Here is a 22,840-nt window from a genome sequence, read left to right on the forward strand (position 1 = left end):
TTTACCAAGCAGCACTTTGTCCCCTGAAACTTTCACAACATCCACTGGCATGCAGAAATCGAAAACTCCTTCTATGTCCAAAGAAATATATTCTCTAATTTAATCTACAAATACTTCCTTATCCATTATTGGTCAACTTTGAGTGTTTAAACCGGATTAAAATATCTTATGCTACCGTTATTTTTATAGGAATAGTATAAAAATCGGAAGTTTTGTCTCACCCTAGAATCCTGGAAATCTATCATTATTTTATAACATCTGCCTCAGTTCAGTCATTGACTATAAGATTTATAGGACCAGAAAAAAAATTGAAAGACACACAAAATCATTTCATTAGGTTTCTATGTACTATATATATATTTTTTCCCCTAAGCAGGTATTCTGCATCTGAATGAATGTGTTCCAATGAGCAGGTACAATGCTTCATTAATATAAAATATAGAATATTTATAATAAACATGACTATAATTCACTTTCACAAGAGTCATGTTGTTTGAAGACAGGAGGCTTTTAAAGATAACTGAATGAATTGAATTGTAAGTCTGGGATTTTCGTCAACAAAATCCCATTACCTTCAGATGGCAAATAAACGCCTAGCCACATTTACAAAGACATGCTTTGTTCCTTTTGAGTGTTATTTTTGTTGATGTACAATATTCTATATGTTGAATTATAAGAAGAAATCTGAAGCTGTTTCCATATCATATTTTTATTAAAAAATAAACCAAGAAAAATTTTAGAGGGTATATGAATTTATTCTCCTCTATAAATTTAGTCTTTGATTTGATTTCTTGGTCACAAGTACTAATGCACTTTAAATTTCATCTTTGATTTGCTTTGATGGTTTTCCAACATCTGATTATTCTTACTGAAACTGACTGACTGTCTTATCAAATCTGGAGGTCACCACCTTTGCTCTAAGCCAGATTTGGTCACACAAGTCCTTATTAAATTTATTTAAAGAGCTAAACTAATAGTGGAAAGCAGAAAGTGGGTTGTACTGAATGGATAAACTGGGAAAAGATACAAAGCTTTACCTCCCATTGTCTATCTTCAGAGTCCTGAAGAAAGGTTAAAGTTCAAGAATGTGCCCATCCAAGCAGCCTGTTCAAAGTATGTTCCCACCAAACCTTGACCCTTCATCTTCTAGACTTCAGTCTCATCCTGTAAGGTGTTCTTACATGTTGTTAGAGCTGTATAGAATCTCCTTCAAGGACATAAGTTCCCTTCTGGTTCATGTTTTCATTTTGTGTCATGCGCTTTCTGGGGAAATCCCCATCTCTTTGAGATCCATTGTTTTGATAGTATGATTGTCAGACTGAGACAACCATGTGTATCTTTAGAATTTCTTCCTTTCTGTGAGGCAACTATAGTCATAGAAATACAACAATAACAGACAGAATTTACCTTCCAAAAGAAACCCAACAAATCTAGTAATTTAATATTCAGGTTACTAATATGATCTTGTGAGTATCCATGGTGATTTTAGTCAAGAATAGACTACAGGTCCTAACAACTCATCTATTACCCTGATTTGCTTGGATGTCTTAGCAAACATTCAATCCCCTGTGGAACACCAGAATATGGTCCTTTCATTAACATATTGCTTCAAATTTGTTTACTTAGCCTAAAACAGAACAGTAATTGATTGGGTAAAGAGACTGCTGTTTTAGTCAAATGGCATTCCAATGTTGCTTCTAGACCAGCCCAGTACTAACTAGATAGCACTTTACCAACATGTTTTACAAACCTCCGTTTCCAAATAAGATCCACAGATATTAGTCATAGTTTAAAAACAGGAATATTTTTACCTAAAAACTGAAATGAGAGTCTTTTTTGTTTTTGACATTTTCCTTTATTTTTTAAATTATTTCTAGGATGGTTTATTATTTTAAATATTTGACAAAAATTTTTTTACAAATAAATGATGATAGCTTTTTTTATATCAGCATTTTAACACACCCATATCTTAAAGGATTTATATTACATTGTATATTTCCTCATAAAATTGTCTGGAGAATTTAGATTGCAAATTTGAGTTAAAAGTAAAAGAGGGGATAATGTGCCTTTTTATTTTAAAAGTTAAATTTTTTAAAGATTAGAATTTATAATATATTAGCTGTAAAATTTGATATCAAACAACATTTGTTAAACTTGAATTTGTTATCCTAATTCCCTTTTTGTGGTTAATGTTTTGTTTTTTAATTCTAGAATTTATTTTCTGTTGACTTATGGATAAAAACTTCCAATCCCTTAGAAATACTAACGACTACTACAAGGTGTGAGCTTATCTACTTTAAAATAGCTGCATTTCATATGAAAATTTTCCTCATTTTTTTTTTTTTTTTTTTGGTTTTTTTTTCGAGACAGGGTTTCTCTGTGTAGCCCTGGCTGTCCTGGCACTCACTTTGTAGACCAGGCTGGCCTCGAACTCAGAAATCCACCTGCCTCTGCCTCCCGAGTGCTGGGACTAAAGGCGTGCGCCACCACGCCCGGCTTTTCCTCATTTTTTAATGATAAGCTTGAGGCATTTAATATTTTACTTTTTAGCAGTTACCAGTTACACCAGAAGGTTCGCCCAGAGACCCACTGCTCACAGATTCTGCTTGACAGCCTAGCCACTAAGGCCCTAGGATTTCCTCCTGTCTCTGTCTCATGTGTTGGACCAGTGTCACAGAGAGACATCACCATACCTGGCTTCTTTTACTCTGGTGCTGGGGATCAGAACACAGAACCTTGATATTATTATTTCATTTAGTTTTGTTATCATTACTTACAAATTACACTCACTGTGAGTATAATACTTAAAAATAAATGCATCCAAATTATATTCATTGTGAGTGTAATACTTAAATTATTAAAACATAATAGCATGATCTAATGATAAATTTCATAGATTTTAGCACATACTCAATTTTATCAAAACAGAGAACATTTAAAAAAATCCTTTAATTTAATTTTAAAACCTAAATGTATTACCAGAGCAATCAACTTATAAGTAGACTTATATGCATAAAACAAGTCTATTTTGGATAGACATAGATATCGATAAAATTACGCAGAGCTGTCAATAACTATGGGGTTCAAAAGTAAAGGTACATTATGGTTTATTTACATATTTGTTAAGTATTCATCACTAGATATCCTGAGAGCAGGGGTAAATGATTCTAATTTAAGATTAGCATCTTGGTATAAAGGGTGTGAAGATGTCTTGGTGAGTAAAGGGTAAAAAGGGAATAAAATTTCGTGTCTTATGCAGTGGTGTGTGTCCCAACCCACAATTACAAAAATTAAAACAATATTCCTCATGATCAGTGAACATAGCTCACCAAAACAAGCAGGATTATACATGCAGAAAGCCAAAGCAAATGGTCACTGCTGGTAGGATTATTTTCCTGAACAGGCAGGTTGGATTTAAAATTAGAACACTAGAACAAGTAATGAAAGCACTGTTCATTTGCCAGTGACATTATATGGATGCAAGCCTGTGCTTATTAAGGAATATTGCAATAATATTCCTTGCAACTTCATACAAAGTGTTGATTCTTTTAAATGATATTTGCATTACCTTTTTATATTCCTTATCATGCACATAGAGTTTAAAAATTATTTCCAAAAATCTCATGTCTTTGTTAAGAATTTTGATAAACCCGTGATCACTCAAGAGAGTCTCTACATGGCCTTAAATATTGTCTACAGCACAATATCAAATGTAGGCCATTTTGTAGGTTACAAACATTACTTTCACCCCTTCCTCTTATCCCAGTACTTTCTCAGCATTCGTCCTCTGATTTCAATGATTTTATACACTGCAAATACATGAGTACCCATGACTCTGCTAACATATTTGACTACTTACACATGCTTTAATCTGTTTACATATTAATTGTAGTTAGTAATGTAAAAAGTTCCCCTAAGTCAATATTTTCATCATCTCCCACTAAGGAGATTGTGACTCAAGCAAATAAAAATAATCTTTATCTAATAAAGTTCAGAGAACTTCCCTGAAACTCTTCAGGAGCACATCTCAATCACCCATGTTTTAATAATATCCTTTCATAGTGAAATCAGGCTTGATAGTATTAGTATTTATAAATAATAGCCCATTATTTAGTTTTTTAAAATTTAGCCTTCTATAAGTATGTTGCTTTGATTCCCTTTTAAGAGTAAACTAAGAATATATAGAAAAAAATGAACACACACACACACACACACACACACACACACATATATATATATATATATATATATATATATGTATACTTTTTTAAAGGAGAAAAGAACTATGGAACAGAGGAGGATGACAAATGATCAATACCTCCAGATTCTTCAAAGTTCTTAAATGACTTTAGAGTTCTGTGATCTGTCATCCAGCCATGATACTTCAGAAAACACATGTACTTGTATTTTCTCCTGCAGTCACGTTGGAATCACTTCAAACATGTCTACACCTAGCTAATGCCATACTTGATGTGGCTATGTATAGTGCATGATATCATATGTACTTGGGACAAAAATATCCTTTTACTGTGCTGAAACTTCTTACATATCTTGAACATGGTATTTCAAAGACAGCATCACTTAGGTTTTTCTTCCTATGTGTTTCTCTTCCAAGTGGAAGTATCTTTGTTTACATTTTTAGTTTTTACACACAACCTAGACTTGGTTACATATTTATTATTTTTCTTAAATTTAGGGTGAATAGTAACTACTATATTTTAGTGATTATCATCATTGAACACGATAATTAACAGCATGTACAACGCTGTTTAAAGCCGTTCTGCTTTTTCTTTGCTTAGAAATCAACATGCAGACTCAGCATACCAAGGTAATCCAGACCCACTTCCTCCTATGGATTCTTCTGCTCTGCATGCCTTTTGGGAAGTCACACACTGAAGAAGACTTCATAATTACAACCAAGACCGGAAGGGTCCGAGGGCTGAGCATACCAGTTCTTGGTGGCATGGTGACTGCCTTTCTCGGTATCCCCTATGCACAACCTCCTCTGGGTGGCCTAAGATTCAAAAAGCCGCAACCCTTAAACAAATGGCCTGACATCCATAATGCCACTCAATATGCAAATTCTTGTTATCAGAACATAGATCAAGCTTTCCCAGGCTTCCAGGGCTCAGAAATGTGGAATCCAAACACAAACCTCAGTGAAGACTGCTTGTATCTGAATGTTTGGATTCCAGTACCGAAGCCTAAAAATGCCACTGTCATGGTATGGATCTATGGTGGTGGCTTTCAAACTGGGACCTCTTCTCTACCTGTGTACGATGGGAAGTTTCTAGCTCGTGTTGAAAGAGTTATTGTAGTTTCGATGAACTATAGGGTAGGTGCTCTAGGATTCCTAGCTTTTCCCGGAAATCCCGATGCTCCAGGAAACATGGGATTATTTGATCAACAGCTGGCACTTCAGTGGGTCCAAAGAAATATCGCTGCTTTTGGAGGGAATCCTAAAAGTATAACGATTTTTGGAGAAAGTGCAGGGGCAGCTTCAGTGAGCTTACATTTGCTCTGTCCCCAAAGTTATCCTTTGTTTACCAGAGCCATTCTTGAAAGTGGTTCCTCTAATGCCCCCTGGGCAGTAAAGCATCCTGAGGAAGCCAGAAACAGAACCTTGACCTTAGCTAAATTTACTGGTTGCTCAAAGGAGAAGGAGATGGAGATGATTAAATGCCTTCGAAGTAAAGATCCTCAGGAAATTCTTCTGAATGAAAGGTTCGTTCTCCCCTCTGATTCCATCTTATCCATAAATTTTGGTCCAACAGTGGATGGCGATTTTCTCACTGATATGCCCCACACACTACTCCAACTAGGAAAAGTGAAAAAAGCTCAGATCTTAGTGGGCGTTAACAAAGATGAAGGGACAGCTTTCCTAGTGTATGGTGCTCCGGGATTCAGCAAAGACAATGATAGCCTTATCACAAGGAAGGAATTTCTAGAAGGTTTAAATATGTATTTCCCTGGAGTGAGCAGATTGGGCAAGGAAGCAGTTCTTTTCTACTATGTGGACTGGTTAGGTGAGCAGTCGCCAGAAGTCTACCGTGAAGCTTTGGATGATGTTATTGGAGATTACAACATCATATGCCCTGCACTGGAGTTTACCAAGAAATTTGCAGAGCTTGAAAACAATGCTTTTTTCTACTTTTTCAAACATCGATCTTCCAAACTACCTTGGCCGGAATGGATGGGAGTGATGCATGGCTATGAAATTGAATTTGTGTTTGGCTTACCTCTGGGAAGAAGACTTAATTATACGAGAGCTGAGGAAATCTTTAGTCGATCCATAATGAAAACTTGGGCAAATTTTGCAAAATATGGGTAAGTGCTGATTTCTATGATTGTTCCCTGACTTTGCTTTGCTTAGCTTTCCTTGACCTCTACTGCAGACTTCATTAAAAGCAATAGATGCATTTCGAGTATTTTCTCTTTGTATTTGAGCTGCCTTTTTGTCTCACAATGAGGTGAATTTTAGCTCTTTGTTTCTCAGTGCTTTAGAAAAATTACCAGATAATTTTTCTGTAAACTACTTTCTGATTTCAATTGCAAACTGTGGCAAAATACTTTAATGATGTTAACTAAGGTTTGGAAACAAATGCTTGTATTAGAATGTTATACATGAAAAAGCTTTTTAACCTGCAGTTTTAAATGGTGACCAGGTTTAAGAAAGAGAACAAATATATCTTCTCATTGTCTAAAGCCAAGGAGGCAGTGGCATCTGATACAGGAGTAAACATGTCCCTACTTAGGAATATGAAAGAGTAAAAAAGGTATTCCACCCCCATACCACCTTTTCTTAAAACTCACACCACTCACTATTTGCCTTTTTTTTAAACATCTGCTGTCACCTGAGGGTGGTTTTCCTCTTCTCTCTCTCTCTCTCTCTCTCTCTCTCTCTCTCTCTCTCTCTCTCTCTCTCTCTTTCTTTCTTTCTTTTTTTCTTCCTTCCTTCCTTCCTTCCTTCCTTTCTTTCTTTTCTTTTTTTGCAATAATTTTTATTAGATATTTTCTTTATTTACATTTCAAATGCTATCCTCTTTCCTGGTCTCCCTCCAAAAGTCCCTTACCCATATCTCCTGTCCTCTCCCCCTGGTAACCAACCTACTCACTCCTGTTTCCTGGCCCTGGCATTCGCCTATACTGGGTTATAGAGCCATCACAGGACCAAGGGCCTCTTCTCCCATTTATTACTGACTAGGCCATCCTCTGCTGAATATGTAGCTGGAGCCATAAGTCCCACTATCTGTACTCTTTGGTTGGTGGTTTAGTCCCTGGGAGCTCTGGGAGTACTGGTTAGTTCATATTGTTGTTCTTCCTATGGAGCTGGAAACCCCCTCAACTCCTTGGATCCTTTTTCTAGTTCCTTCATTGGGGACCCTGTGCCCAGTCCAATGTGGGTGACTGTGGGTGTCACCTTCTGTGTTTATCAGGCACTAGCAGAGCCATGTTTTTTCAAGAGATTTTATCAGACCTGGTAGGTAAGCTGCTCTATTTGATTTTTTTAGGTCCCTCTTGTTTACTAGATTGTTTTATTTTCCTTTTGGAAGAGTTTCGTGGCTAACTTTTATATTATTTTTGTGGTGTTGCTCTTGAGTTGAATATCAGAGGGATCCACTGAGGCTCTTTCTACTATAGGATAATTCAGAGTTGATACTGTTCAGTAGATATCATACTTTGGATCTCTATATATTTCTGGCTTAGCAATGTGAGGACTGATAGTCTCTCAGGATGTTGAACAGCACTGGCAGTGAGAACACAGCTCCAGCCCACATGTCATAGCAAAGCAAACTGCCAAGGCTCTTGGCATACTACCTTGCTAAGCTACACTGTTTCTTTTAAATCTATTTTCAGTATTTCCTGCTTGCAATATACTTGTCAGAAGATTACTCCATCATAAACCAAGAAACATGTATAACCTCTAGGAATCCACCTTTCCTTTGCTTTTTTTCATCTTTAAGATGGGCTTTCTGTATATAGCCCAAACTAGTCCAACTCAAACTCGTGCCTAATTCTTAAAACTGCTGGCTTTTTAAGGATGTACCACCATGGCCCTGGAATAAATTCTAAAATGTGTATTAATGTATACAAATAAAACCCTAGCTACTACGTATATAGATCCAAACTAACTAACTGCATTCTATTGTGAATAATAAATATTAGAAATAGCATACAATAGTCTTAAAATGAATTCCTGTATCTATTGTAAAGAAATGGATTTGTTCGTCCAGTTAATGATACTTCAATAGTCTAAGAGAATATCAATATAGCATTAATATCTGTTTTTCTTCTTTATTGCCTATTTGGACTGTGAGTGTGTATTTATGTGTATGTGTTTGTTTGTATATGTGTATGTGTATATGTATGTGTGCTTTTATGGAGGTCTCAGAACAATTTACAGGAGTCAGTTCTCTTCTTCCACTGTGTGAGTCATGGGGATGGAATTGAAGTAGCCAAGCTTGGCTACAAAGTACTTACCTCCTGGGATGTTTTACCCACTTCTAATTTTCATTTTGATTCCCAAATTAGACTTCCTCAAATTCAATGGCACTCTGTCATTCTACAATATCAGTAATCATTCCTCGTAGCATTTCATCTGTTTAGATACTCTCTTTAAATTAGAATTCTCTTGTTAAACTTTAAGGGACTTCTTATTCTTTATCTGGTTATCATGTATATTAGCCAACAGGATTCAGCTATAAGTAGGACATGTGTTTAGAAACGCCGAAGCTGAAGAAGTGCACTGTACTATATGACTGTGATCTGTCAGACAAAGAAGTCACTGACTTGTGTATGTTCAGCCATTTATTACAATCTCTCTAAGTTATATTAAATTAGCTTCTTGAAACACAAATGTCAATGTCTATGAATACTCATTAAAATACTTGAATGGTTATGCCACAATAAATGTTTGCTGAGCAGCTAGATGAGATAGAGCAATATAATTTTACTGTTGCAGATATGTCAGTTGTACTGTATTTTCTGGCTTTTCAATATGAGCCTAAGTTTTTGCTCCAGGGAAGGAGCACATGTTTAATAGCCGTGTTAGACTTCTTTAGCCCCGTTCTGTTCTCACTCCCAAAGGCGATGTATGTAATTAGTCATTTGCATATGTTTTTAATTTTTATTACAATTCTAAAAAACTAAGTAATTAAAGAGAAATAGTCCTTCATTCCATCTGCTTCTCTAATTTTTCAATCAGTTCATATTTTCATGTTGAAATCATCTGAAATTTTATATTTAACCTACCCACATTGAACAGTGTTAATAGAACATGCTTAATGTCTTATTTATCACATAGACAGTATCAGATCAAAGACAAGTCTTTGGAATTTAATGGAATAGTTTGACCTTAATTAAGCACATCTGTGGTAAGTGTGATTTCCTGGGATATATGAAGGCTGAGTTATTAATTATAGTGTGAAACTTATAAAATGAGATTCATAAAAGCAATCATAGGAAAATAAAATACCCTGCAAAATAGCATAACTACAGTACATTTCATTGGTGAGATGTTTTTTTTTTTCCCTCAGAGGCCATATTTACATTAGTAAAAGAAACATATATCATACATGATTCCAGTTGAGCTGAAAACAAATGATAATCTGAAGGGAACTCCAGTAGAGGTGAACTGGCCACATGTTAAGTTAGATAAGCTTTAATTCAAAATTTCTCAAGGATGAACTATTGCTTAGTATGCCACCACATTGGACTTAGAGGACACTGGAGTCCACTTTAGGGTGGGAGCTGCAGAGGGAGGAAGATAATATAATGTTCAGGACATTTCCCCAAACCAATGTTTATTCATTCCAAAATGTTAGAAACACCAGGTTAAAACATGTGATACTCTACTTCCCCACAATCCAAACATATGTGACAAAGAAGGAAAGTAGGCTGTAACTCTTTTCTTTCTATTAAACTTCAGGCTTCAGGGTAAATTAAAGAGAGGGGGAGTCCAGCTTGAAACTGTAATTATATAGGAAGTAGAATTTCATGTTCCCACCACTGGTCTAATAAATTACTCTTACATGTTAGTTAAATATGGGTATGGTGCTTATGAGCTTCCTTTCGTATTAGGAGCTATAGAGTTTTCATACATAGTTCAATAAACTCTGACTAATGTCTATAATTCATCATCTTGCAACCTCAGAGACTTATATCCTGTTCAGTTTGCATGGATTTTTTTTTATTTATTTCTTATGCCTCTTCAGCACAGTGTATAAACTTCATTCTGACACATTTTTCTCTGCCCAATAAGCTTATAATATGAACAACTCAAAATGGAGATTCTCTTGTTTGGTATTGCTGTTTATATTAGATGGGCTTTAACTCATAGAACGAGTATTGCCAACAGAGATTAAGACATTTCATTTAACAAATACATGTATGTGTGCATTTGTGTGTATGTGTGTGTATGTGTATTTTAGAGTTTTTTTAAAGGTAGATATAACATTTTAGACGTTTTTAGACTTTTTAATGACTTTTAGACATTCTTACTGTTATTTTACCTTCCTTTCTTTTTTATTGATTATTTTATTTATTTACATTTCAAATGTTGTTCTCCTTCCTGGTCTCTCCTCCACAAGCCCTCCCCACCTCCTCCCCTTCATCTCTAGGACGGTGCTTGCCCAGCCACCCACTCCCATCTTACCCATTAGCATTGCCCCTTCTCTGGGCATCAAGCCTCCAAAGGACCAATCTCATCCCCTCCCACTGAGGCCAGGCCAGACAGTCCTCTGCTACATGTGTAGTGGGGACCACCAACCAGCCCATGTATGCTCTTTTGTTGGTGGTTTAGTCTCTGGGGTCTGGTTAGTTGATACTGTTGTTCTGCATATGGGATTACAATTCCTTTCAGCTCCTTCAGTCCTTCCCCTAACTCTTCCATAGTGGTACCCTGGTAGTCTAATGGTTGGCTACATCTGTCTCATTCAGGTGCTGGCAAAGCCTCTGAAAGAACAATGCCAAGTTCGTTCTTGCAAGCATATCTTGGCATCAGCAATAATGTCAGGGTTTGGTGCCTGTGTGGATCCCAAGTTGGGGCAGTCTCTGGTTGGTGTTACCTTAAGTCCTTGCTCAATTTTTTGTCTCTACATTTCCTTTAGACAGTAACAATTCTGGGTCAAACATTTTGAGATGGATTTGTGGCCACATCCCTGAACTGGGGGCCATGTTTATCTACTGCAGGTGGTCTCTTGAGATTCCATCTCCCCACTGTTGAGCATTTCTGGTAATGTCATCCCCATTCAATCCTGCGAGTCTCTCACATCTCTGGTGTCTGGGAAATTCTAGGGAACCACCCCATCACCCACTCCACACTGATTTCTTGTTTCTGTTCATTCTTCTCACCCTCTGGACTTCTCTCCTGTCTCTCCCATCCCTAATCCTGCTGCCAATTTCCCCTCTATCTCCTAACTCCCAAAAAGGTCCCTCCCTCCCTCTGCTTCACATGATTATTCTGTTCTTCATTCTAAGTAGTTCTGAAGTCACTCTTGAGCCTTCTTTCTTGTTAAGCTTCATATGTTCTGTGAGCTTTATCATGGGTATTATAAAATTTTCCATAATATCCACTTATCAGTGAGTAGATAACATGTATGTCTTTGGGGTCTGGGTTACCTCACTCATTATGACATTTTCTAGTACTATCCATTTGCCTGAAAAATTCATAATGTCCTCATTTTTAATAGCTGAGTAAGTACTCCATTGTGTAAATGCACCACATTTTCTTTAGCCATTTTTTGTTTGAAGGACATCAGGGTTGTTTCCAGATTCTGGCTATTATAAATAAGGCTGCTATGAACATAGTGGAGAATGTGTCCTTATTACATGTTGGAACATTTCTGGATATATGCCCAGGAGAGGTATAGCTGGATCTTCATGTAGAACTGTTCCCAAATTTCTGAGAGACAGTCAGATTGATTGCCAAAGTGGTTGTACCAGTTTGCAATCCCACCAGTAATGGAGGGGTGTTCCTCTTTCTCCCTCCTCACCAGGATCTGCTGTCACCTGAGTTTTTGTGCTTAGCCATTTTGATTGGTGTAAGATGGAATCTCAGGTTCCCTTTGGTTTGCATGTCCTTGATGATTAACGATGCTGAATATCTCTTTAGGAGTTTCTTGGACATCTGAGACTTCTCACTTGAGAATTATCTATTTAGCTCTGTATTCCATTTTTTAAATTAGATATATTATGTTATTTATATTTCAAATGTTGTTCCCTTTCCTGGTTTCCCTCCAAAAGCCCCCTATTCCCTCCCCCTCCCCCTGCTCACCAATCCATCCATACCTGCCCCCTGGCCATGGCATTCTCCTCCCATTGATGTCCGACTAGGACATCCTCTGCAAAATATGCATCTGGAGTCATGAGTTCCACCTTGTATATTCTTTGGTTGATGATTTAGTCCCTGGGAGCTGGTTAGTTCATACTGTTATTCCTCCTATTGGGTTGATAACCCCTTCAAATTCTTGGGTACTTTCTCTAGCTCCTTCATTGAGTACTCTGTGCTCAGTCCAATGGTAGGCTGCAAGGATCCACCTCTGTATGTCAGGCACTGGTGGAGCCTCTCTGGTGACAGCTATATCAGGCTCCTGTCAGTAAGCACTTGTTGGCATCCACAATAGTGTCTGGGTTTGGTGATTGTATATGGGATGGATCCCCAGGTGGGGCAGACTCTGTATCCCATTTTTAATTGGGTCATTTGGTTTTCTGGCATCTCACTTCTTGAATTCTTTATATATTTTGGATATTAGCCTTCTATGGGATGAAGGGTTAGTAAAGATCTTTTTCCAATAGGTAAATTGCATTTTTGTCCTATTGATAGTAACCCTTGCCTTAGAGAAGTTTTTCAATTTCATGAGGTCACTTTGGTCATTTACTGATATTAGAGCCTGAGATATTGGTGCTCTGCTCAGGAAAATTTCTCCTGTGCAGATGCCTTTGGGGCTATTTCCCACTTTCTCTTCTATTAGATTCATGTGGAGGTCGATCATCTACTTGGACTTGAGTGTTGTAAAAACAAGATATAAAAGATCAACTTGAAATATTTTACATGCAGACGGCCAGTTTGAACAGCACCATGTGTTGAAGATGCACTCTTTTATCTATGGTTTTAGCGTCTTTGTCAAAGTTCAAGTGACCATGGGTGTGTGGGTTTATTTCTCTGTATTCATTTCTACTCCATTCATTGACTTGTCTGTATCTGTACCAGTACCATGTGGTTTTTATTACTATTGCTCTGTAGTAAAGCATGAGTTCAGGGATGGTGAGTTCCCAGAAGTTATTTTATTGTTGAGAATTGTTTTCGCTATCCTGGGCATTTTGTTATTCCATATGAATTTGAGACTTGTTCTTTCTATCTCTATGAAGAATTGAGTTGGAATTTTGACTGGGATTGGATAGAATTTGTAGATTGCTTTGGGTATGATGGTCATTTTCAGCTATGCTAATCTTACCGATCCATGAGTATGGAAGATCTTTCCATCTTCTGAGGTCTTTTTTGATTTCTTTCTTTGGGTGCTTGAAATCCATTCATACAGATTTTTTTACTTGCTTGGTTAGAGTTAAACCAAGATATTTTATATTATGTGACTATTGTGAAGTATGTTATTTTCTAATTTTTTTCTCAGCCCATTTATTTTTTGTACAGAGTAAGGCTGCTGATCTGTTTGAACAAATTTTATATCCAGACACTTTGCTGAGGTTGTTTATCAGCTGAAAGAGTTCTGTGGTAGAATTTTTTGGGATCGCTTCTATATAGTATCATATCATTCGCAAATAGTGATACCTTGAACTCTTCCTTTCCAATCTGTATTCTTTTGACCTCCTTTTATTATCTAATTGCTCTAGCTAGAACTTCAAGTAATAAATTAACAAAATAGAGAGAGAAAGTGGGCAGCCTTGTGTTTTCCCTGATTTTAGTAGGATTGCTTCTTGTTTCTTGCCATTTAATGTTTTTGGTTATTGGTTTGTTGTATATTGATTTTATTATGTTTATGTATGTGCCTTGGATTCCTGATCTCTCCAAGACTTTTAATGTGAAGGGGTGTTACATTTTGTGAAAGACTTTTTCAGCATCTAATGAGATGATCATACCTTTCTTTCTGCATCTGAATTTATGTCCCTTCTCTCTTTTTGGAGCTTCCTTTTCTGTTGTATTTATTAGCAATTTCTTTTGAAAGGAATTTCCATTTACATTTATTTTATATGGAGTGTTTTGCCTCACATGTGCCTCGTGATTTTGGGAGACAAAAGAGTGCTTCAGACACCTGGGTCTGTAGTTATAGCCAGTTGTCAGCTACCATGTGAACACTGGGAACTGAACGCAGGTCCTTTGGAAGAATAAGAAATGTTTTTCCTCACAGAGTGGATTCCAGAGTCCCTTTCTTCATCAGACAAAACTGAGTTCTGTTTCTCACAGATCCTTCACTTTTGATGTTCATCTCTATAAGGGGTTTCCTACTCTGGCATATTAAGAACTGTTTATATGGATGTCTTATATAATATTTTCTTGTATGTTTTTTTCCTCTGAGAAATGAAGGAGGGCAGGGAAGACTGGTTTGTGGCTTTGTCCCTAGAACTTTGTATCCTCAATAGCACTTGTTGCTTCATTTTAATTTTCATCTATCTTCTATTTTCAGAGCATTTCCTTGAGTGTTGGTGCGATAGCTCTGTGGCTGAGAGCTCTCAGGACTCATTCGTAGGATCCGAGTTCAGTTCCATACATTCACAGAGCCTCTGACACCTCCTTCTGTTCTCCATGGGAACTATCATACACATGCCACAAATACATGCTTGCACACACACATGTACATATTAAAAAAATAAAAAAATATTTAAAACACAGGGCAGAAATAGTCCTTAAAATTACACTTTTATGTAGTTGTGGCTAATATAATTCTCAGTTAATTTAATCATTAATATAATTTTATCTTCATCTATGGGTTTTTATAAATTATCCATTTACATTATTTCTTTGTTGCTTATTTGCATTTAACAAATATTTTTATATTTTTAGTGTTGAATTCATTTTATATTGTTTTTTAATTGGCCTTTATTTTTTTCTGTAATTGATTTTGGGCAAAAAATAATTTGATGACTGCTTGGTTACCTTAAAGTTTGGCTCCATTCCAAATTCATAGCATGTCATTCTTTCAAATGAATTCTTGCTTTTATCAGTTACCTCATCTTAATGTTTTCCATTCATTTTCATAAATTCACAAATGCAAGAAACATACAAAATAATCATGTATTCACTTCTTTGCTTTCTTTATTCGTCCTTTATATTTACAACAATGCCATTGTCCTTACATGCTGTGTGTTTTAAATAGTCATTTGTGTTTAATATATTTATATATTAAAGGGTTCCAGTATACCATCATCTGGATATCAAAACTGCTGTGTAGTCTATCACATTTACTGATTTGTTTAATATAAATGTGTCTAGCTCTTTTTTATTTACCCAAGATTTTATCCAATGGAAGAATATTTTTAAGGGTATAATAATTTTTGTTATTTTTTTCATTTCAATCTAGTCCCTAAGCTTTGGTTTATATTTAGATATGAAATAAGCTTGTGTTCATATTGTCATCTTTTTATTTGATATTTTATTTGTTTACATTTCAAATGTTATTCCCTTTCCTATTTCACCCCCCCTCCAGAAATCCCCTATTTCATCCTCCTTCTCCCTGCTTCCATGAAAATGCTCCCCTGCCCACCCACCTACTCCTGCCTCCCAGCCCTGGCATTCCCCTACACTGGGGCATCAAGCCTTCCCAGGACCAAGGGCCTCTATTCCCATTGATGCCCAACAAGACCACCCTCTGCTACACATGTGGCTGCAGCCATGGGTCCCTCCAATTTTACTCCTTGGTAAAGCTCTGGGGGTCTGGTCTCTTGATATTGTTTCTTCCTATAATTTGCAAAACCCTCCTGGTCCTTCAGTCCAGAAATTCTTTTGTTTGACATTAGTAGCTTATGTTTATCTTTCTTTCTGTAGATATCTATATTGTCGGGGTATGAATTTGTACAGAGAGAGAACATGAACTTGGAAGGGAAATAAACATCCATGGTGGAGAGATAGTGGAAGGGTTTGGAAGGGAGGAATGCAGGATGTTTTTTATTGAAATGATTTATAAACTGTCAAACATCAATGAAATTAACTTTATTATTATATATTATTATATTATTATATAACATAATGTATAGTAATATATATTACATGGCTAATATATTATATTATATGGCATAACAATATATACTAATTGTATAATTAACATATACTATATAATGTGCTTACAAATATATAAAATATAATGTCATAATTATAAAGGCTGAGGTTCATTGAGACTATTCCCAAGTTGGCACTTTAAGTCCTATTTGAGGGATGTTGGTGATGGGAATTTGTCAGCTATTCCTTGAGCTCCTTTCGTGCTCATATCCTGTATATATAATAGGATGCTGGGTATTGTTTTAAAGTACATCATAGTCCTGTTAATTTTACTTCAATTTGAACTTGAGCAACTCTTATTAATTTCTGTTGAAGCCCACCTTATTTAATGTTTTATCCCTTCTGTGCCTTAGCTTATCTAGTTATTTCCCTATTTCACTGACTTTAGTTTCTGATTCTAAATTTCATACTCTGTATTGGTTTAGGACTGCTGTGCTTGCTATTTAAAAAATTTTCTTCAGCCTTTAAAAAAAAACGTAAATAAATGCTCTAACATTTTTGTCACTTTTACAATATCTTTGTCATCATAGGTTAGTTTCTTATATTTTAATTTGATAGTAATTGTCTTTTTTATTTATATTTTTAATTTAAAATTGTAATATAATTACATCATATCCATTCTTCTAGTTTTTTGTCTAACCCCTAATGTGCTCTTCCCTAATTTCTCTTAAATTCATGGACGCGTTATCTTTACTTGTTGTTACATATTCATAAATATACATATAATTAGCCCTGAGTAATTGTGTTCTTTTGAAGATTAGTATTATTATTTGACAGTGTATAAATCATTTCTATCAAACCTATGCCTCATTTCCTCCTTCCTAACTCTTCTGATGTCTTTTCAGAGTGTAATTTTCCTCCCATGTTCATGTTCTCTCTCTGTCTTGCCATCTCTGTCTTTATCTCTTCCTTGCACCTGCCAATCTGCTTAGCTTATCCACAATATTTTTCAAATTTAAAATAGAGTTTTAACATATGCAGGTGCGCTCTTTTACTTTATCCAGATTTAAAGAATATGTGTCCACCAGAATGTTCATCTTTACTTAGCGTGTAGTTCAAGTAATATTTAAACTCATTTTCTTCTCAAATATGTGTTCAGTGGTGTCTTAGTCAGGTTTCCAGCCTTGTGACACAATGCCAAACATCAACTTACAGGGAAAGCCTTGCCTAAATAAATCATCTTAGAAGTTTCAGACTATGTAATCTGGGTTGGCTTTGCTTTTTTCAAGACTATATCAAGGCATTGTACCATGGTGAGGAACATGTTGTAAATCAATGAGTTTTCTCTTATTAGAGAAACAAAATGAGAGGAGAAAAAGGCGTTGGGACAATTTAAAATTTGACAGCTGGTGTTCATTTTTAACTTAATTGAAATTAGAATCACAGAGGCACACATCTGGGTGTGTTCTTGAGATTGTTTCCAGATAGGGTTAACTGAAGTGGAAAGTCTAGAGTAAGTATTGGCTCTGGATAAGAACAGTTTAAAACAGTCCAAGAATGAGTAGAGTGCCAACATGCCTTGTGCCTCTGAGTCCTGGTCCTTTCAGGCACAGTGTCACTGCCATGGTCTATGCTCACCTGTGTGGAGCATGGCAACCATGGATGGGATCCTCTGAGAACAGGAACAATTTGAATTGTTCTATCAGGTAAATTCTCACTATTCCAGTCTATATTCAATTGCTGTGTTAAAACACCATGATGAAGGCAACTTATAAAAGAATGAGTTTATTTTGGACTTATGTTTTCAGAGGGTTAGAGTCCATGGCTTTGGTCAGAAGATATGCTACAGTAAGGTAAGCATGGTGCTAGTGTAGTAGCTAAAAACTTAATACATCTGATATATAAGCATGAGGCAGAGATAACTAACTAGTCTGTTCTTTTGAAACCTCAAAGCTCACCATCACATCCAGTGGCCCACCTTCTCCAAAAGGCCACAACACCTCATCTTTTCCAAACTGTTTCACTAGCTGTGGAGACATAGTATTCAAAAACATAAGCCTGTGGTGACTAATCTCATTTAAACCATACTACATACTAAAATAGTATCAGAAACTATTATGTTTTACAGATTCTAAAGTGATAAAAATGCTTTTATGATTCCAAGATTTTGTACATGTATATACATGTCTATACACACACACACACACACACACACACACACACACACACACACACCTCAGCCACATGCAGAAGTTTCATATACATGAGCTTGACTTTATTATACAACCAGGACTATACCAATAATAATGCACTTTTAAAATTATATTACATGAAACTGCTTTTTATTTTTGTCTTTTAATATATCACTTTATATAAGAGAAATAAATCAAAATAAGTATGGTGGTCTCTCTACTTTATTTGTAAATAGATGCACATTTTTGTATTCTGTTTTACTTTCCTCATGCTTTGCTAAAAATGGGGAAGCCGTGAGGAACTTGGAAGGATTCTCCAAAGTCAGCTACCCTAGACTGGATTAGTTTACTTCTTCACTGAGTGTCCTGTTGTCACATGCACTGCAGCAGACTTAAGTGAGCTATCAACTTAATTTTAACTTGATTTTCATTGTGGTTTTTGCTTAAACAATTTAGATCCTAGAACTCTATTCCAAACACCAAATATAAACGCTAACAGGAGGCATCTTTAATATAGAAGACACTAATCAGTTCAAGATACATTTAGTAGGGGCATCAGTCTGGCAGGGTATGGAATGTGCTCTGTCATTAGATAGAAGAAATGATGAAACAGTGAAATTTTCTAATCTTTAGGTTAAAACCTGGTAGTCCATGGCAGAACAGTGAATTGGCACTAGTTGGCTGCTGAGCAGAGATGAAGCAGTGCTTTCAGCTTCTTATATTATACCTTCACCATGAATTATTAAAAGCAGTCATTAAGCATGCTTAGAAAATGCATTTGACTGCAGACTTGTAATTTCAACATGTTAGCATGCTACTGTCGTCCCAGTTAGTGTTTCAGAGATAAAGACAGAGTAGAGACTAAAATTAGACATCAGGAAATGTGGAAATAAGCTTAAGTTTGTGAAGGACTGTCATCTGGCTTTCTATTCCATTTTTTATCAGATTTATAATTAAGCTTTTTTCATAGATAATAGTTCATGTAGTTTCCAGACTGAAGAAAAATATCTTTACACTCTGATTCTATAATTATTTTGGGTACATTATCATAATTAACCCTAATGGAACATTTTGATGACTTTGCAGAAAGAACAGGACTGAAATCCCTCTGGATGTGCTCTGCTGCTATCTTGACAGTTTCAGTGTTTGACTATTTCAGGTCTCTCTCCCCCTAGGAATTAGGTGAGGAATTACTTAGAAATGGATGGAACAATAAATGCTAACTGCAGCATTCCTGGAAGTTCCTATAACAGATAGAATATAAATGTAGGTTTTTAAAAAATCTGATGCATTAATAGAACTTATTTGAAAAGGACAAATTGTATTATGGAACAATTTAAATTCAAGATCATATTGCTTGGAAAGCTTTTTCATACAACATCGCTTTTTTTACCATCAATAATAGTAGAATGAGATAGAATCAGATGTTCCCTTCCACCTAAGTCTGAATCTACAAAGAAGGGTATAAAAATAAAACATTCTCCCACTAATATTTGGAGTACACTATTGTGCTCTTGGGAAAAGTGCTACATTAGTATAAGAAAACAACTTAAAGCAGAAAAGAGCATTTATTGCATCAATTTACTTGGTAATATAACAACTTATTTCATAAACTTCTCCAAACATTGCTTATATTTTGAAAGCATATAACATTAAATCATTTGTACATCCATCCATCCTACTGTCATAATTAATGTCATATTTTAGAAATAATTATTTGAGGAATGCACATTTCATTGTATTCTAGAAGATCAGGCAAGTACAAAGAGATAGCTTTGAATATGATATAGCTATGACTATGAATATGATATGAATATAACAGTAACAGAATGTTACTGTGACTGTATTACTCTATAAAATAGGACACATTTCTAACATTCAAGTCGATCTAAACTGTCTTTAGTTAGACTGATGATTTTCAAGAAATTCTTCCTCTCCCTATGTCCTATTCCTATATGTAAAACCTGAAATCAGCATGCTAGAGAGCGTCAAGCTCTTTCCTATTTTATGCCATCAGGATAGGTGCTATCATATTAACACGAAGGCATTATATATTGACTTTTTATATAAATTAAGTGTTAATATTAATGGGAGTTATTACTGCAAAGTTTTTGCTATTTAATACATTCTAAAATTTAAATATATTTTAATCATATTCTTCCCTTCTCTGCATTCTTCTAATTCCTTTCTTCCACCCTACCCATCTACTTAAATTTCTTTCTCAAAAGCAACAATAAAAAAACCTCAAAAACAAAGCAAAAATAAAATAGTACAATAAAAATTACCCAAATCTAGAAAACAAAATACAAGATCATCCAGTAAAAGATAAGAAACAAAAAGTAAACACACAAAAAACACACCAACTGTAAACAAATAAAAGAACACACCATACACACACACACACACACACACACACATACACAACCATACAATTAAATACTAACAAATCAAACTAAACCAAAACCAAATAAAACACTATGGAGTTCATTTTTTTCCTGGTTAACTACTCATATACATTATGTTTTCACAGGACTGGTTGGTGTACCCAATGTCATTCCATAAGAGAAAACTGATTTTCGCTCTCCCAATAGATATAAATGCCAGTTCTGTTGTCAACTTTTACCACAGTGTCTGAGTTTACATCCACTAGTTCATTTTTAAACATATATAAAATAAGGTAAAAAAAACTATCACATCAAATTTACACAAGACCCCAGTCCTACTTGTGGCCCAGTTCTTAAGTAGCAACTCTGAGAATTATTTATGAATATATGCCTAGCCCATAAGCTTGGGATTATTCCCTAACTAGTTTGTAATTTACATAATCTGATTATCCCATTCTATGTATGCCACATGACTTATTACTTTTCCTCAGTTCCATATGTCTGTCTACTGAGAGTTTGGGTGGCAAATCTTCCGTGACGGACTAACTCCCAGAGTTCCTATGTCTCTCCAGATGTCCCACCTTTTAATCCTCAAATCATTGGCCATCAGACTTTGATTGACAAGTGATGATTCCACCCAGTACACAAGAGATTCTCTCTACACAAGACAGACCAACAGAAAGAAAAAACAAAAAACAAAAAAAACAAAAACAAAACAAACAAACAAAAAAAACAAGGGCACAAGAATTAGAGACTCATTTGTTTGTTTGCAGGGTGAGGAATCCCATAATAAACACTAGACTAGAACCCATATATATGTGTATATGTATATGCATATAATGTATATGTATATAGAAGATCTGTTGCAGATGCTGAAGGCCCCACACATGCTGCCTCAGACTCTGTAGTTCAAATGAGCTTTGCTAGGTTGATTCATGGATCCTTATTGCCTTGGTATCCTCCATTCCCTTTAGCTTTTACATTCTTTATGTTTTTTTTTTTTTTCAATTTTTACTAGATATTTTCTTCATTTACATTTCAAATGCTATCGCGAAAGTCCCCTATACCCTCCCCCCCCGCCCTGCTCTCCTACCTACCCACTCCCACTTCGTGGCCCTGGCGTTCCCCTGTACTGGGGCATGTAAAGTTTGCAAGACCAAGAGGGCCTCTCTTCCCACTGATGGCCGACTAGGTCATCTTCTGTTATACATGCAGCTAGAGACATGTGCTCTGAGGGTAAGGTTAGTTCATTTTGTTGTTCTACCTATAGAGTTACAGACCCATTCAGCTCCTTGGGTGCTTTCTCTAGCTCCTCCATTGGGGGCCCTGTGTTCCATCTAATAGATGACTGTGAGCATCCATTTCTGTATTTGCCAGACACTGGCATAGCCTCACAGGAGACAGCAATGGCTTGTGCTGTAAGATCAAGAATTGACAAATGGGACCTCATAAAATTGCAAAGCTTCCCTAAGGCAAAAGATACTGTCAATAAGACAAAAAGGCCACCAATAGATTGGGAAAGGATCTTTACCAATCCTAAATCTGATAGGGGACTAATATCCAATTTATGCTTTTTTCTTCCGAAGGCTTCCCTGAACTCTGAGGGGAAAGATTACTGAAACATCCCGTTTAGAGCTGAATGTTTCAAGGTCTTTCACTCTCTGCCTAGTGTCTGGCTGTGTTTCCATCTGATAGAAGAGAAAGCAAGGCTTCTCAGGCATGGTTGAATAAGGCCCTTATATACTGAATAGAGCAGAATATTATTAGTAGTCATTTTACTAGTACATTATTTATGTCACTATTATTTGGTTATACCTTGGTCCTGAAGGATACCTAATCTGAAGGTCACTTCTACAGTGGCACCATCCTTTCAGCTTGTGGAGACCAACCTCTGGTCATGGGAATGGTCTGGATTATTTGGAGATTCCTGTGGAGTCCACTTGGCCAATAATCCAGTTATGTATCCAGTAACGCGATCCCACAACTTGATGGTTCCTTGCGAATCTGTTTTCTCCATTGTTTGGTGATTTGACTTAGATCACCTTCATATTTGTATATATCTTTGGAAGATTCTGCTGTATTAGGTTCTATAATAC

General features: G+C 36.0%; 1 protein-coding gene and 1 long non-coding RNA gene across 2 annotated transcripts in view; one reads left to right on the plus strand and one right to left on the minus strand.

The window, feature by feature from the left end:
• LOC115030600 (uncharacterized) overlaps nt 1–22,840 on the minus strand; it is a 102,708-nt gene that overhangs the window by 30,106 nt on the left and 49,762 nt on the right. The window lies entirely within an intron of this gene.
• Bche (butyrylcholinesterase) overlaps nt 1–22,840 on the plus strand; it is an 84,070-nt gene that overhangs the window by 754 nt on the left and 60,476 nt on the right. Inside the window, exon 2 of the mRNA XM_021158415.2 lies at nt 4,800–6,327. Within this exon, the coding sequence (XP_021014074.1) occupies nt 4,808–6,327 (1,520 nt within the window). The 5' untranslated portion in view covers nt 4,800–4,807. The remainder of the gene's footprint in view (nt 1–4,799; nt 6,328–22,840) is intronic.

The sequence above is a fragment of the Mus caroli genome, unplaced genomic scaffold (assembly GCF_978045245.1).
Source record: "Mus caroli unplaced genomic scaffold, Mus_caroli_1 scaffold_3, whole genome shotgun sequence".
NCBI classification, from domain to species: domain Eukaryota; kingdom Metazoa; phylum Chordata; class Mammalia; order Rodentia; family Muridae; genus Mus; species Mus caroli.